Below are 17,222 nucleotides of genomic sequence, written 5' to 3'. Positions count from 1 at the left end.
ATAATAATAATAATAATAATAATAATAATAATAATAATAATAATAATAATAATAACAACGACAACCTTGCTGCTTATCTGACTATCGTTATGTTTCCGGCAGGACTCACCCAGATGGTGTTCAGCGTGCTCTGCCTCATTTCAAAGATCTTCTGGAACTTCTTGTTCTCCTCAAAGACTCTTGCTTGACACATCTCCTTCTCCTCCAGGAGAATGTTTTGCACAGCCTGCACGTGCTCCCTGTCAAATCTCAGCTTTATGAACTCATCCCTGTGTGGACAGAGTTTCACGTGTGAACTCGGTGGCTATGAAGGGGAAACCGTGAGTCTTTAAAAAGCACCGGGAAGTACATAAGATGATAGCAGCAATGATAAACAGGCTTAGGGAATGACTGCTAACACAGAGCTGTGATCAGAACAGAGAAAAATCACCGAGGGGCAGCACAGACATGGGGACTTTTGTCAGGGCATGGCAATGACACACGCACCCAATACAAAACCTGAATGGAATATGCTTTCCAAACTTAAATCTTTTTAAGTTTAGTGTAACCTATATCGTTTTTAAGTTTGTATCTTTCAGACCCATAATATTCTTTCAGATATTAGATAATGGACTAACAGTTCAAGCAATGTGTTTTCTGGCTTTTTTTTTTACCTGATATGACAAAAATAAATTACTCTTTTGCCGATAATAGCTGTATGACCACCATCACATTGAAAGCACTTTGCTCCCTTAGACTAATCACTAAATAAAGCCCTGTTGGGTGGACTGGCTTGACTCCGCTAAAGATCTGGTACTAGGCTGCACACAGTTATGTGTGCGCGCGCGCGTGTGTGTGTGTGTGTGTGTGTGTGTGTGTGTGTGTGTGTAAGTGTGCTTGCATGCATGTGTGTGTGTGTGTGTGTGCATTTGTATGTGCATGTGTGTGCATGTGAATGTGTGTGATGTGCATGGATGGGAGTGAAAGCTTTTGTGTGGGGTCAGGGGCTCTTCTGTGCTAAGGCTGGGAATTGAATTCAGGCTGTCCAGTAGGCACATGTAAGGATTTATCCATTTTGCTATCTCCCAGGCACACTTTTATATTTTAACAAATTATCCCCCATGTGCTGACTATGCTAATGTGTGTGTGTGTGTGTGTGTGTGTGTGTGTGTGTGTGTGTGTGTTACCTATTAAGGGGTAAACCACAAATTATTAAACATGGCTCACAAACACTGTACTGAATTAATGAAAGATGTTATAAATAATCAAGAAAGAAGATTTATATATATGTGGGAAAGAAGAACTATCCCCAGTTATTCAAATAAGAACAAACTTCAGAGAGAAATAAAGAATGAAAGCAACCTATAATTATACTTATATGCATTAAAGTGATTAAATATCATATATTATCACATACATTTCAGATAAAATTCTGAGGAAACACATGAACCAACTTAGAAATAAAATTTAAATATAGAAATCTGATTTTATTAATTATAATAAATATGATTATTATTGTGGCAGAACTTACTTTAACTTTTCAAGTTTATCTTCAAAATGATTTTTTTCCACTTCCATAAGGTTTATCTGCTTTTCCAGTTCCTTGCATTTTGTATTGAAGACAATTGTTTTGATTTTATTTGACTCTATTTTTTGATGTATTATTGAAACTCTCCCCTGGGGAAAAATATTTTAAAGATGTTTATTTTTAACACTTAGATTTTCAAATATTTTCACTTATAGACACTGTTAAAGAGGTTACGTAGATAATAAAAGAGTAGCAGTTCCTTAGCAGTGTAAGCCTGTGCGCTCCATTTTTCCAGATGAGCGTCCTTAAAGGACAGAAACTGACCCTTTCCTCTTGGCTCTCCCACCTGCTTCCACACCAGGCTTCCCTCACTCCACTAAACCACACAGCATACACTGGTGTTTACCCACACACACAAGGGACTTGGCCAGGTGGCTAAGTAAACACTTTCTCTTATCTTTCAAACAAGGCCTCAAAACAGCATTTCGTCAGCTCCATTTCTCCTGGTGGTTCTGGGAAATGAATTCTGTGTTGAGATGTCTTTTAGGTAAGATGAGCCCCAATAGGTTATTGTATAACTAAGAACCCTAGATCCAGTGCAATTACCACCAATAAAAATAGGGTTAACGTGTTCCCCCCGAGTTAATAGAGTGGCGTGTTGTCATATTACTGGCCAAAGTTGACTAAATTAAAGTAGTTGTATGCATGATCAAAATAAGAAGGATAGAAAAGAATGACTTGATCTAAATGAAGATGCTTTCTAAAACCAACATTTCTAGTAAATGACTTAAAATTTTTAAATTGTGGATTTTAAATCTTTTAAACTAATAATCTGTTTGGCCAAATCATACATCATTGTTATAATAATTATGTTAATGATTTGAAGTGCTGCATCTGAATACACTTTCTAGTTGGTAAGTAAATTTCTGATAAGTGATTTTGTAACTTGAAAAAAAATCACATTACTAGATTTAAGGCTAAAAGTTTTGTAGGCCTTTCTCTCTCTTCCCTTCCTGGTATCTCTTCCTTCCTCTATGTGCTTCCCCTCCATTTTCCTTTCCTCTTGTTTTAGGTCACTCATGTTAGTTTAGTAAAACATAATGAGATGGGTAGTTTATAAACAGTGAACGTTTATTTCTTCTTGTAAAATGGACTGAGAAGTTCAGAAATAAAGGGCAAGCAGATTTTATGTCTGCTGAGGGCTTGCATTCTTTCAAGGATGCTATCTGTTTTTGGTGTGTTCACATGGGGAAAAGCGTGAGCTTGGGCTCCATGGATGGTTTTGAAAGGCATTGATCCAGTTATGAGGGTAGAGTCCTAAGGGCCCGACAAGGGCTGTTAGGCCTGCTAAACTACCCCCAAGAGCAGAAACTATTTGAAAGAAGAATGATTGGAGGGCACCAATGTTGTTCTTTTTCTCCTTCCCACCAGCCTTTCTTTCCTTCCACCTTTCACTTTTCTTCTTCTTCATTGCTTCCTTGAAACTGAAAGTAGAGGTCAGGGTGTGTTTACAGAGAGCAGTGGATTCTTGCATAAACCCAGTATAAATTTTGGGTTGCTCTGGAATGTTTTTCTGTGCTAAAGACTTTGTGCCTTCTAAACTAGAGCAGTCAGAAAGACAGGCTGCATGGATGCAGGGTGTGTGTGTGTGTGTGTGTGTTATGTATGTGCATGTGTGTGCAGAGCCCATGTAGGCAGAGCAATTCAAAACACAAGAAATCTTCCCACAATTACATCTGACTGATAATTTTTTATTGATGTGATAAATTATAAATTGAAAATTGAATTTTTCACCTCAGTTTTAGTGAGTTCCTTACGGCTATGTCTCCTTTTTCTTAATAATTTTTTCTTTGTTGCCTCTACTCTCCGTTTAACGGTGAGTCTCCTCTCATATATCTGCTCAAGTGCCTAGAAGACATGCAGATTTTAAATTGTATAACATTTGTGTTGCACTTACTCTGGTTTAGGTATTTTGTAGTGACTATCCTAATAATCACAATGTTTATTTTAGAGTATGAAAGGAAAGGATCACACCTATGAGTTCCAGGCTATGACACCTCAAATCCCAGTATTTTGTTTGCATTATCTAAGAGATGAAAAGTCTAATCTGTTTCAGTTAAATAAACAAAGAGGATGACCATACTATAAATTATGATATTTCATTGTAAAATTTAAAGTATTTTAATTATAATTGAAAATCTAAACACAAATTGTTGGAAACCATTATCAAAAAGAAAATGTGAAAAAGCCTACCTTTGTGCTAAATGACTAGTTCTTATCATTTATTAGCTATTAAAGCATATAATAAATGATGGATGAGCAAGAAGAAGATATAAAACCATGACTATTGGAATAAGAAGGGAAAACAAAAATCATTGTTTGCTGGTGGGAAACATTTTACTCCGACAACAACACTGAGATGCTTTATATACTTAGTAAGTCCTCCTCATCAGTATAAGAGACAGTCATTATTAAAACCACCCATCTCTCTAGTACTAGCTATGCCACATGTGCATGGGATCCCATTTAGAAGTCTCCATTTGCTCAACCTGGTTAGGCTCAAGGTTTCTATAGTTTATAACACATGGAAACACCTTCTTGCCTATTCCATAGGGAGACTTTGAAAGTCATGATACATAATTTTAACAGAGATGCACTACAACTCACATTTTAAAAACAAAGACATTTTGAGAAGTATTAATAACCAAATGCCCAAAGTTACACCATCATTTTCAAGAAAGAAAAAAAAAACACAATATTGCCAAATTGCCCAAACTATATGTGTGTCTTCCCTGCAGAGAAAAACAAGAATATATGGCTCTTGCCACACCCTCCACCTCTCTGAAAGATAAATGATAGCATGTACAAAGATTTTTCCCCCTTTGGGAAGGGCCAGTAGTATCAGTTACTGACAGAAACTTGAAGTTTTGAAAATATTTTATCTACATTTGCTTTATTTTTCACCCTAGCTGTCTTAACTTTTACATGCACCAAAAACTTACCTGGAAAATGTCAAGATTCCTCATATTTTATATTCAAGTCAACATAATTTTTAGCATCCCATTAAGAAGCAGTGGAGATTGAATTAAGTGCTTTCTTTGTGCTGTGCAAGCTCACCAGGTCAGTCACTGCTCACTCAATTTGAAAGCAGTTTGCCCTAAGTATAGTGTAAGATAGATTATAGAGTTGTAGACAATGCGTCTTGCCAGACAGTTCTTAAATGAATTAATAGTGTGATTATGAAATAGTAATTTGGAGGACTTGTTATCTTCCTATACAAAGCCATGATTCTCTCTCTACATATGTATATATCTTCACATACGTTACTTAGTGACCTAAATATTCCTGAAAATGAGTGATTAATTATGAATTAATGCTTATATAATGAATTATTGCAAATGCTTACATCGGAGTGATGTTGGTGGACGTCTTTGAGCCTCACAAGTTCTGTTTCTATGTCTCGCAGCGGAATTTCTACTTCTGACAAAGCCAAAATATACAGTGCTTTCTTTTTCAAAAACTCCTGCACCTCGTTGAACTGATATTCTTCAGTGGAAAACAGTTCTTTCTGCCAACCAATACTGCAAATCATTCATTCATTCATTCATTCATTCATTGTTAATTATGCATGCATTTATTGAAACTGTTTCAGTGCTATTGTTTGAGAATGAAATAGCACAGTCCTCTGTAGAAAAGCAACAGTGAGACTACAATATTTTAGACAGGGTGTAGTTATCGAACAAATGAGAGAGAAAAAAATAGATAACAAAGATCAAACATTCTGAAGCACCTGTTGGGGATCAATGAGGGAAAGTTCAGCTTGTTAAACACATTTGAACATATCTCATTCCTTCAGTGTAAGACAAAAGTGATCAACGAGCAGAGAGGGTGTAAGAAAACATTAGGCAAAAAAAAAAAAAAAGACTCAGCTGACTTTGAAAACGTTGAGGAAACATCTGTAAATACTACAGAAAAAAAAAATCCCCAAATTTGCCTTTGTTTTATAGATTTAGATTAAGGATGCAGAGAATCTCACATCACATGAATATGGACCCTTTTGCCTTGTGAGTTTCATTTTCCTATCCTAACAATCACAACTTCACAGACATGCATTTCTGAAGGAGAAGCATTCTGCAACAGATTAGAGTACCAAAGCTTGGTTCAAAAGAATAAGCAAGACTGAAAAACTAAACTTGGCTTGGCTAGTTATCATACTTCCATTCCAAAGATTTTTCTGTAGAAATATCATAGCATATTTTTTTTTCAGGGTTAAATAAAGAAATTCCAGTGAGAGACACTCAAAGTAAAGAAAACGTAACATCATCAGAAAGCAAACTAAAGAGTTAGACAGTTAGGAAGAAAAGCCTACTGCCCTTTCACTAGACTGGCAGAAATTCCCATTAAGCCACAAAATGAGATATGTGCATGGGAGGTCAGTTTCTTTATGCATGATCAGACAGTCTAGTTGTACACAGAGGCCAACTGTCATCAGCGAAGGAGAGAAAAAGTGCTGGCTTGCAAACCAAGTGGTGACAAAAGATGCCTCATTACAGGCAAATTTAAAATGCTAAGTAAAATGCAAATTAAAGGAAGAAGAAAATGCAAAAGCAAAATTAGTATTACCTGAACCTCTATCCCCTTACTTATTTCAGCTCGTGTACGCTTCTTCAGGGATTCCTCTCTAACCTGTATGTCACAAAAGTTGTCAGATGGAGACTTTAATCACAGACTATTTAAAAATACAAGTTTTAACAGTAGTTACTAATACAAGATACCGTTTACTAGTAAAAGAATAAAGAGCAAAACGTCATTATGAGTTGCCTATTATAATTATTTTTAAACGCATTTATATCTTTTTGTGGCAAAACATTTAAATAATATAAAGGAAAAAGCAGGATTAGGTTTCATCTAGATTAAATCTTAAAGTCTTGACCTAAAAAAAAAAAAAAAAAAGGAAAGAAAAGAAAAGAAAAATCAGATGAGACTGGCCACATTCAGGGTAAAACTGAATTTTTTTTCCCCTTGGCTCTCCCCTCAACCCGCCCGAAAATAAATGCATTCCTGTTACTATACTGCCAGCATAAATACTTGAATGGCGAAAGTGAAATAGATATAATCAAGCATAATGCACGCACAGTGCATTTAGAGCCTCCATGTGGGTAGAGCAAATTCTTTATTTTTCAAGAAAAATGCATTAATTGAGAGTTAGTAGTTGAAAGGAACAGAAAGTGTCTTTTCTTTGTCCTTTTGGATAATGGTCTTAATTATTCAGTCTGGCTTTAAAATGACACAAACCAGCACTAGAAGTCAGTCTGTAGGTCCTTCTGCCTTATGATTATCCTGCAGTCCAGTGTCTGAGAGAGGAGTTGATCTACTTTCAGGCTGCTCTCCAGGTTCAAAGGAGATACACACCCATTCGTAAAGAGAAATCACAGGTTCTTAAAGGTTCCTGATTTCCTCAGTTCACTGCTGACACACAGGCACAGCTCCTGCTCTGTGGAGGCAGTAAGGAGAAGCAAGCACACGTTCATCCTCCAGCCCCTTCTCTACCCAGACAGCAAGGAGAATGAATGCTGTTTGCCCAAGCAGCAGCGTATTCCAGTTGCAGCTGGTAGGGCTAGAGCCAGGGCCCACACTCTTTGAATCCAAATTCCATGCCATTAATGCTGTCAGAGAAGTTTCCGGGATTTGTTGCTTGTTAACTTGCATCTGTGACACCTTACTAAGTCCTTTAAAGCATGGTGGTTTTGATTGAAGAAAACAAACACAAAACTACCTTACTTTCATTTCCTGTTGTGATAAGGAACCCTGACAAATATATATTAAGGGACAAAGGGTTGAGGTTAGAGTCCATCATTTGTGGGGAGTTAGTGTGGTAGGAACTTGAGCAGCCAGTGTCACTGATTTGACAGGTAAGAGCAAAGAACAGTAAAGTAATGTATCACACTAGAGCACGGCTCACTTTCTCAGTTGTTCACAGTTCAGGATGGTTGCCAAGAGAATGGTGCCACCAACAGCGGGCAAGTTTTTCTATCTCATTTAATTTAATCAAGATACTCCCTGTCAGGCAGGCTCAGAGGCCAACCTGAGGAAAACAACCAATGCCTCACTGACACTCTTTCCCTAGGTGATACCAGACATGTCAAGTTGACAATAAAACTGTTACACTGACCAAGACGGTAACAACAGAAAGCATAGCTACAATGCAGAAAACACAAAGGTGATAAACAATGCAATAATTTCATTAAACAGCATGTCTAAAATTGATTTATCCAATGATGCATTTTCTAGTGAAAAGTCAGAATGGGTGCCTATGCTTACATGATACAATTACATAGTTTCATAATGAATTAGATATTTAAATAGAACAAAATTTAAAATGTCTGTGTAATGTAAAGAAAATATCTCATAGTCCAAACTAGAGCATCATCTTTGAGCTTTCTTTGAAACTAATTGGAAAGTGTGTGTGTGTGTGTTTGTGTGTGTATGTGTGTGTGTGTGTGTGTGTGTGTGTGATTATGCATGCACATAAGAAGGGTGTTGGAGTGATAAGATGGTGAATCGTGAAGAACAGAGTAGAAGACTGAAATGACTATCAGATTAGGTTCATCTTTTCTTCATGAAAACAATTAGTGAAGGACATTAAGAGTACTTTTAGACCATTGGATATAATGTGAGTGGACTAGCATGTTTTATTTTTTCTTAGAATTCATTCATTTTTCAAACTTTGCTTTAAACTGTCATTCCCTGAGAGAGTAAACCAGTGTCTTCTATGAATTTAAGTGTCTTCTTTTATATTGCACAAGAAGAGCTTGTGTCTGAAAAGGAGAAAGAATGGAGGCAGTATGTGGGATATTACAAAGTAAACAAGGAGTCCTGAGACCACCACACAGTCCAATTGTTTTGAAAAAGGAGATCCTACTCAAAGAATAAAGTGATTGCACATAAGAATGAGGAACTCCATTCAAACCCGGAGTCCCAGGTAAAAAGTTAGGCATAGTGTTGCCTGCTTTTAATCTCCATGGTGTGGAGGCCAGCCAGCCTAGCCTACTTGGTGAGCCCTGGGTCGATGAGAGCTCCTTTCTCTTCAGATAAAGTGAATGCTCCTGAGAAGAGCAACTAAGGCCTCCACATACATACGTGCAGATATGCCCAAACCTGCAAAAACATGAATGTGCACATTCAAAGAAAAACATTAAACAAGGAGAAAAAGACAGTGTCACTTGAAATTGGTATCTTTGTGAAACCTCTGCACCCTATACGCAGTGGAGGAATTCAGGGTCCCACAAGCTTGTTTCCAGAGCCTAAGAGGGACTCCCCAAGTTTTGTCTCTTGTTTTCAACCTTTGTTGTCCAGACTGGTCTGCAAGAGGGAAAGCATCTAATACTGAGCGGGTAACTAAAGTCACTTTACCCAAGCCTTAGGAAAATTGCAGTCCCATTGCCTAAGGGCTTTCTGGGCCCTGGACCTCAGGGCCTTTTAAAATAACCTAGAAGCTGAATGCATCCCAGAGGTACTGCTGCCACTGTCCTTCAAAATACCCTAGAGTGCACAAAAGACAAATGAGACAAGATGGACCCCTGGTGATCAGACACCAGGCTATAGGGTGTCACCCAAGAACGGAGGTGACTTCTCTTGACAGCTTAGATTCCCAAGATATGTCCCTGAAGGCTGACTGTGGGCTGCAGGTCAGTATACAGGATGCTGAGAAGCTGTGTGTACCAACCCTGGGACCACGAAAGGAAGAAGGGAGGATCGAGAAGAGACAGGCCAAACTGTGATATAGTTCCTCCATCCTTCTCACTCAACACCATACAGAGCCAGCAAGCAGGCATGGGCCATCAGATTCATCTCATGTTGGACTAAGGTTCCAAAAGGGACCTTTTGAATATCAGCCCCCAGGTCTAAGCTGCAGAAGGAAGGAGGGTGGCTTCAAACAAAGAGAGGAATGTAGGCAGTTTCAGTGGGCCAGAATGAAGTGGTGCCCTCAACACACAAGCCACACTGGAGCTACGGGTAGAGGTGGTTAAAATAAGAGCATGACTATTGTGTGTGATCATCTACCTTAACTTCACAATTAAATATACAAATAGCTATTATTACCTATGTTTTCCATATTGGGAAATGGAGCTAAATACTTACATTGCCTAAGCACACAAAGCTAATAGCTTTGTCCAAACACTTTGCCCATGGCTGGCAGAATTAGAACGCAAATTTACCAACCTGATGCATCTAAAGGACGTGATCTTAATGACTTGGTCATCTCATGATTTTCTTTTTTTAATTAATTTATTCATTATTTATTACAATTTGCTCACTTTGTATCCTGGCTGTGGCGCCCTCCCTCATCTCCTAACAATCCTACTCTCCTTCCCTCTTCTACCCCTGTAGCCCTCCCCTAGTCCACTGATAAGGAGTTTCTGACACTAGCCTATAAGGTCTCATCAGTTCTTCCTCTGTGTCCTGGCAAGGCTGCACTCCCCAGGGGTTGGTGCTCAGAGAGCCAGCCACTGAGTTCATGCCAGAGAAAGTCCCTGCTCCCCTTAGTAGGGAATCCGCTTGGAGACTGAGTCAATGGACTACATCTGGGCAGAGGTTTTAGTTCCGCTCCATGAATGTGGTATCCTTGGTTGGGGTATTAGTCTCTGCAGGGCCCCTAGGGCCCGGGTTATTTTTTGCTCTGTTAGTCTCCTTTTGTAGCTCCTGACCCCTGCAAGTCTTACTATCTCCCCCTTCTTTCATAAAATTCCATGCCCTTTGCCCAAAGTTTGGCTGAGTCTCAGCCTCTGCTTCAATACCTTGATCAGTAGAGTATTTCAGAGGCCCTCTGTGGTAGGCTCCTGTCCTGTTCCCTGTCTTCTCCTGCTTCTGATATCTATTGTGTTTACCTTCTGTCCTTCTTGTCGTTTAGCTTCTTTAGGAGTATAGATTTATCCTATGTTATATATCTTATAACCACCTATGAGTGAGTATATACCATGTGTGTCTTTCTGCTTCTGGGTTACCTCACTGAATATGATCTTTTCTAGTTCCCACCATTTGCCTGCAAATTTCATGCTTTCCTTGTTTTTAATTGCTAAGTAGTATTCCATTGTGTAGATGTACCACAATACTGTATCCATTCTTCTGTTGAGGGACATCTGGGTTGTTTCCAGATTCTTTTGAATAAAGCTGCTATGAACGTGGTTGAGCAAATGTCCTTGTAGTGTAGTTGAGCATATTTTGGATATATGCCCACGAGTGATATAGCTGGATCTTGAGGTAGCACTATTGCTAATTTTCTGAGAAAGTGCCAGATTGATTTCCAAAGTGATTTTACAAGGTTACATTCCCACCAGAAATGGAGGAGGGTTCTCCTTTCTCTACATCCTCTCAAACATTTTGTCACTTGAGTTTTTAATCTTAGCCATTCTGCTGGGTGTAACATCTCAGAAATATTTTGATTTGTATCTCCCTGATGACTAAGGATGTTTAACATTTCTTTAAATATTTCTATGCCATTTGATATTCTTCTATTGAGAACTCTGTTTAGTTCTGTACTCCATCTTTTAATTGGATTACTTGGTTTGTTGGTGTTCAACTTCTTAAGTTCTTCATATAGTCTGGATAGTAGCCCTTGTCATATAGGGTTGGTGAAGATCCTTTCCCAGTTGATAGGCTGTTTTGTTCTGATGACAGTGTCCTTTGCTTTACAGAAGTTTTTAGTTTCATGAGGTCCCATTTATTGATTGTTGATCTTAAAGCCTGTGCTGTTGGTATTCTGTTCAGGAAGTTTTCTCCTATTCCAGGGTTCCAGGCTCTTCCCCACTTTTTCTTCTAAGAGGTTTAATGTGTCTGGTTTTATGTTGAGATCTTTTATCAACTTGGACTTTAGTTTAATAAATATGGATCTATTTGCATTTTTCTACATGACATGTAGACATCTAGTTAGACCAGCACCATTTGTTGAATATGCTGTCTTTTTTCCATTATATTGTTTTGGCTTCCTTGTCAAAAATCAAGTATCCACAGGTGTGTGGATTTATTGTTGGGTCTTCTATTCGATTTCGTTGATCCTCCATACTGGAGTTTTTATTATTGCTTTTATTATTGTTGCTCTATAGTAAAGCTTGAGAAAAGAGATGGAGATATTTCCAGAAGATCTGTTATTCTTGTTGTACAGGATTGTTTTAGCAATTTTGGGTTTCTTTGTTTTTCCACATGAAATTGAGAATTGTTCTTTCAAGTTCTGTAAAGAATTGTGTTGGTGTTTTGATTGGAATTGCATTGAATCTGTAGATTGCTTTTGGCAGGATGGCCATTTTCATTATGTTAATCATACTGATCCATGAGCATGGGAGATCTTTCCATCTTCTGATATCTTCTTCAATTTCTTTCTTCAGAGACTTGAAGTTTTTCTCAAACAGATCTTTCACTTGCTTGGTTAGAATCATACCAAGGTACTTTATGTTATTCATGGCTATTGTAAAGGGTGTTGTTTTCCTAATTTCTTTCTCAGTCCTTTTTTCTTTTATGTACAGGAGGGCTACTGATTTTTTTTTTAGTTAATTTTATATCCAGCCACTTTGCTGAAGGTGTTTATCAGGTGAAGGAGTTCTCTGGTAGAATTTTTGGGGTTACTCATGTATACTATCATATCATTTGCAAATAGTGATACTTTGACTCCTTCCTTTCTGATTTCTATTCCCTTGATCTCCTTTAGTTGTCTTATTGCTCTAGGTACGACTTCAAATACTATGTTGAAGAGATAAGGAGAGAGTGGGCAGCCTTGTCTTGTCCACGAGTTCAGTGGGATTGATTTAAGTTTCTCTCCATTTAATTTGATGTTGGATATAGGCTTGCTGTATATTGTCTTTGCTATGTTTAAGTATGTGCCTTGTATCTCTGATATCTCCAAGACTTTAAACATGAATTGTTGTTGGGTTTTGTCAAAAAAAATTTTTTTTTTTTTTTGCATCTAAGGAGATGGTCAGGTGTTTTTTTTTTCTTCCTTCTGTTTTATTTATGTGGTGAATTACATTGATCGATTTCCATATATTGAACTACCCCTACGTGCCTGGGATGAAGCTTAATTGGTCGTGGTGGATATCTATTATGTGTTCTTGGATTTTGTTTGAGGGTATTTTGTTGAGTATTTTTGTGTCAATGTTCATAAGAAAGAAAGGTCTGAAGTTCTCTTTTTTGTTGTTGGATCTCTGTGTGGTTTTTGTATGAAGGTGGCTGTGGCCTCATAGTATGAGTTTGGTAATGTTCCTTCTTTTTATAGTTTGTGGAATAGTTTGAAGAGTATTGGCATTAGCTCTTCTTTGAAGGTCTTGTAGAATTCTGTGCTGAAACCATCAGGCCCTGGGCTGCTTTTTTTTTTTTTTCAGAGAGATTTTGATGACTGCTTCTGTTTTGTTGGGATATATAGGACTGTTTGATCTATTCACCTGATCTTGGTTTAATTTTGGTAAATGGAATCTATCAAGAAAATTTTCCATTTCATTTAGATTTTCAAATTTTGTGGCATATAGGCTTTTCAAGTAAGACCTAATGATTCTTTGAATTTCCTCAGTGTCTGTCGTTATGTCCACCCTCCCTTTTTTTCTGATGTTGCTGATTTGGATAGTTTCTTTCTGCCTTTTAGTTAGTTTGGTTAAGGATTTGGCTTTCTTGTTGATTTTCTCAAAGAACCAGCCCTTGGTTTCATTGATTCTTTGTTTTCTTTGTTTCTAATTTATTGTTTTCAGCCCTGAGTTTGATTATTTCCAACCATCTACTCCTCTTGGGTGTGTCTGTTTTTTTTTTCCCTAGGCTTTCACATGTGCTGTTAAGTTGCATGTATGGAATGTCTCAAACTTCTTTCTGAAAGCACTAAGTGCTATGAACTTTCCTCTTAACACTGCTTTCATTGTGTCCCATAAGTTTGGGTAAGTTTTGCCTTCATTTTCTTTGAATCTTAGGAAGTTTCTAATTTTTTTTTAAATTTTTTTCCTGACTCAACTGTTATTGAGTAGAGAGTTGGTTAGTTCCATGCATGTGTAAGTTTTTTGTTATTTCTGTTGTTGTTGAGTTCTACATTTAGGCTATGTTGGTCTGATAGGATACAAGGGATTATTTCAGTATTCTTCTATAAGTTGAGGCTTGCTTTGTGCCCAACTATATGGTCAATTTTTGAGAGGTTTCCTTTGGGTACTGAAAAGAAGGTATACTCTTTAGAGTTTGGGTGAAAAGTTCTGTAGACATCTACTAGGTCCATTTGATTTAGGAACTCTGTAAGTGTCATGATTTCCCTATTTACCTTCTGTCTAGATGATCTGTCCCTTGGTGAGAGTGGAGTGTTGAAGTCTACCACTATTAAGGTGTTGGGATTGATGTGATATTTGAGCTTTAATAATGTTTAATTTATGAATGCAGGTGCTCTTGTGTTTGGGGCATAGATGTTCAGGATTGAAAATCCTCATGGTGGATTTTCCTTTGATAAGAATAGAGTGTCCCTCATCTTTTTTGGTTAATTTTGGTTGAAAGTCTATTTTATTAGATATTAGGATAGCCATTCTAGCTTGTTTTCTGGGTTCATTTGATTGAAAAACCTTTTTCCAGCCCTTTGTTCTTAGGCAGTGTCTGTCTTTGTTGCAGAAGTGTGTTTCTTAGATGCAGCAGAATGTTGGATCCTGTTTCTCCAACCATTTTGTTAGTCTTTGTCTTTTTATTGGAGAAATGAGTCCATTGCTGTTGCTAGATAATAGTGACCAATAGATGTTAGTTCCTTTTTTTGTGAATTTGGTGGTGAGAGTCAGTTTGTGTGCTTATTTTCTTTTGTTGTTGTTGTTGCAAATTTATCTATGTCCTATTTTTCTTGGGTGTAGTTGATTTCTTGAGATTGGAGTTTTCCTTCTAGTGTTTTCTGGATGGCCTGTGTTAGAATCTCTTAGAGTCTGCATGACATCTGTCCAGACCCTTCTGGCTTTCATAGTTTCTCTTGAGAAGTCTAGTGTGATTTTGATAGGTCTACGTTTATATGTTACTTGGCCTTTTTCCCTTACTGCTTTTTATATTTTTTCCTTTGTTGTGTAGATTTAGTGTTTTGAGTATTATGTGACATGAGGAGTTTCTTTTCTGGTCTAGTCTATAGTCTTTTTGGCTTTCTATAGTCCTTTTTATGTTTTGGACATCTCTTTCTTTAAGTTGAGAAAATTTTCTTCTGTGATTTTCTTGAAAATATTTTCTGGACCTTGGAGCCTGGAATCTTCTTTTTCATCTATTCCTATTATTCTTAGATTTTGTCTTTTCATGTTGTCCTTTATTTCTTGGATGTTTTGTGTTTGGTACTTAATCAATTTTATTTTTCTTTGAGAGATGTATCAATTTATGTAATTGTATCTTCAGTGCTTGAGATTCTCTCTTCCATCTCTTGAATTCTGTTGGTGATGCTTACGTTGATGGTTCCTGATCTTTCTCTTGATTTCCTTAAGATCCTCCAAAGCGAAAGGCAGTTTCACAGAGAGCCACCAATTCTCTTGTGCTCCCTATTTGAGGGGCACACTTTCCCAGGCTTTCTCAGCAGCAATCTATTTTGGAATGGTGTGGCTCAGGAGTCTATAATAGAGGTTGATGACAGCTAAAACTGAGACTTGGGCTGAGGAAACATCACTCTGCTAGTAACCCTATAGTGCACTATGAAATTAAATTAGCCTGCAAAGTTAGGGGCTCTGCTGAGGTGCTCCTGTGATTATGCAGCCTGAATCAAGCAGCTGCTGACAACAGAGCCAGGAGAAAATGAGCACAAATTGCTAAGAGCTTAAGTTAACACAAGGTCCAGCATTTGGACTGCTTCCTCAAACTCTTATCACACCAATCCTGGAGAGGCTGGGAGAGGACAGAGAGCTGCAGCAGTTGAGAAACACTTCACAGTTTTAACGTATATTGGGCACTGTTTTTGAGAATGTGCTTTATCCTACTTCTTTACATGTGTTTTACTCATACAGAAATCCTGACTTAATTGCATGGATGAAAGTCCTCAGAAACCTGTGCACACTGGAACTGTGTAGAGTAGTGGTTCTAAACCTTTCTAATTGCTGTAACCTTTTCACACAGCTCCTCATATTTTGGTGAACCCCCCAACCATAAAGTTATTTTTCTTGCTGCTTCATAACTGTAATTTTGCTACTGTTATGAATCATCATGTAAACATCTGATATCTAAAGGGGTCATCACCCACAGAATGAGAACCACTGGTAGGTTCCAGATGGAGGGCCGTGTGTGTGTGTGTGTGTGTGTGTGTGTGTGTGTGCGTGTGTGTGTGTGTGTGTACATATTTATCTTTATAGCCCCTTAGTGAGAGATCTGACTAGTCATCTTTCTATCTCAACAAACACTTGCTCACAAAAACAATTATGAGGAGGAGCGGATGAGTTCTGTTTATGGTCAAGAGGCTTTAGCAATGGTCACTACACCCTAGCTCCCTTGCTTTTAGGCAAAGGGCAAGTAGGAACTTTATGGCAGGAACTTGGGTGTGAGCAATGCACATACTCCATCAGGAAGCAAATGAAGAATTGGCAGAGACAGCACACCCACAAATGACACAAAGATCTGTTGAACACCATCTCTTAGTATTCCTACTGGCCCATAAATGCATGGCTGGAGACCAAGCCCTTGCCACAGGGACCATGCAGAAACATTCCAAACCTAAAACGCCGTAGCCCCCAATGGGTGCTTTCAAAGATGAGAAAACTGAGGTTGGGGAGGCCATGCTATCCTTTTCTTCAAATAAGTGTGAGGAACAGAGATGTCTGGACACCCACTTGATTGCTGTCTAGACTGTTTATCACTGCACTCTTTTGTGTCTTTCCGCATTCCATCCCTGCACCTGCAAACAGCACTTTCCGAAAGGCTAACTTATAAGAACAAATGTGTTCGTGGGTCATAAAGACATTACTTTTGTCGTCTATGTTGAGGAGTCAAGCTGTTCTGAATTCTTTGAAACTAAAATGCACAGTTTAAGAATGTATAACATCATATGATACTGGGGGCCGTGCTAGTCACATCACAACCACATGAACTTCCATTTGCAATCAGCAGCTTGAGTGTGGGTGGAAGGGGCATGTTTGGCAAGATGATTTTTTACCCTAGGTATTGGGGAAGCAAGGATATGGTAGGAAGGCAGGCTCGCCTGGGTATTACAGCAGCACACACTGTGGAGGATAGAATAGGTGGAGCCAAAGCAAGCCTGCCTTCAGGAAGGGCTGGTGAGGCACCCCAAACACTCAGTGTCCAAGTTCTTTGGATTGCCAGGTCCCTGGAAACCAAACAAAGGCCCAGAAAACTGAAAATGTGCAGTTGATTGCCTATTCTGTATAAGGGGTAGGGCTGGATCCATGGTACCGGTAACTGTGACCAAATGATCAGAATTGATAACACTTTTGATCAGAAAAGATATGTTTGCTGTGCTGTGTAATTTTGATATGCTGAGTTGACACACACTTAGGACAAATGTCACATTCCTCTTCAGGGAATCAAACCCTAATTGAACTGGGAATGAACAAAACAATAAACCTATATCAAGAGAAACTATGTCAAGAACCTGGTCTGCGATATATACAAAGTTTAGGGAATGAAAGATCACCGTTGTTTGTGTACGTGTGTGTCTGTGCATTCCTGTTTGGAAAGTGGAGAGGTCAGAAAAGGGCGTCAAGTGTTTTGGAGCCCGGGTTACAGGCTCTTGTCCGCCCCC

At 38.3% G+C, this 17,222-nt stretch overlaps 1 protein-coding gene across 1 annotated transcript in view; it reads right to left on the bottom strand.

The window, feature by feature from the left end:
- Ccdc178 (coiled-coil domain containing 178) overlaps window positions 1–17,222 on the bottom strand; it is a 267,043-nt gene that overhangs the window by 187,742 nt on the left and 62,079 nt on the right. Inside the window, exons 8-12 of the mRNA XM_055625711.1 lie at window positions 6,131–6,193; window positions 4,914–5,075; window positions 3,302–3,415; window positions 1,511–1,656; window positions 110–269 (exon numbers count right to left, since the gene is read on the bottom strand). Of these exons, the coding sequence (XP_055481686.1) occupies window positions 110–269; window positions 1,511–1,656; window positions 3,302–3,415; window positions 4,914–5,075; window positions 6,131–6,193 (645 nt within the window). The remainder of the gene's footprint in view (window positions 1–109; window positions 270–1,510; window positions 1,657–3,301; window positions 3,416–4,913; window positions 5,076–6,130; window positions 6,194–17,222) is intronic.

Source organism: Psammomys obesus, unplaced genomic scaffold (genome assembly GCF_907164565.1).
Source record: "Psammomys obesus unplaced genomic scaffold, mPsaObe1.curated_primary_1811, whole genome shotgun sequence".
In the NCBI taxonomy this organism is placed as follows: Eukaryota; Metazoa; Chordata; class Mammalia; order Rodentia; family Muridae; genus Psammomys; species Psammomys obesus.
The sequence above is the reverse complement of the archived record's forward strand: the minus strand, read 5'-3'. Positions and strand labels throughout refer to the sequence as shown.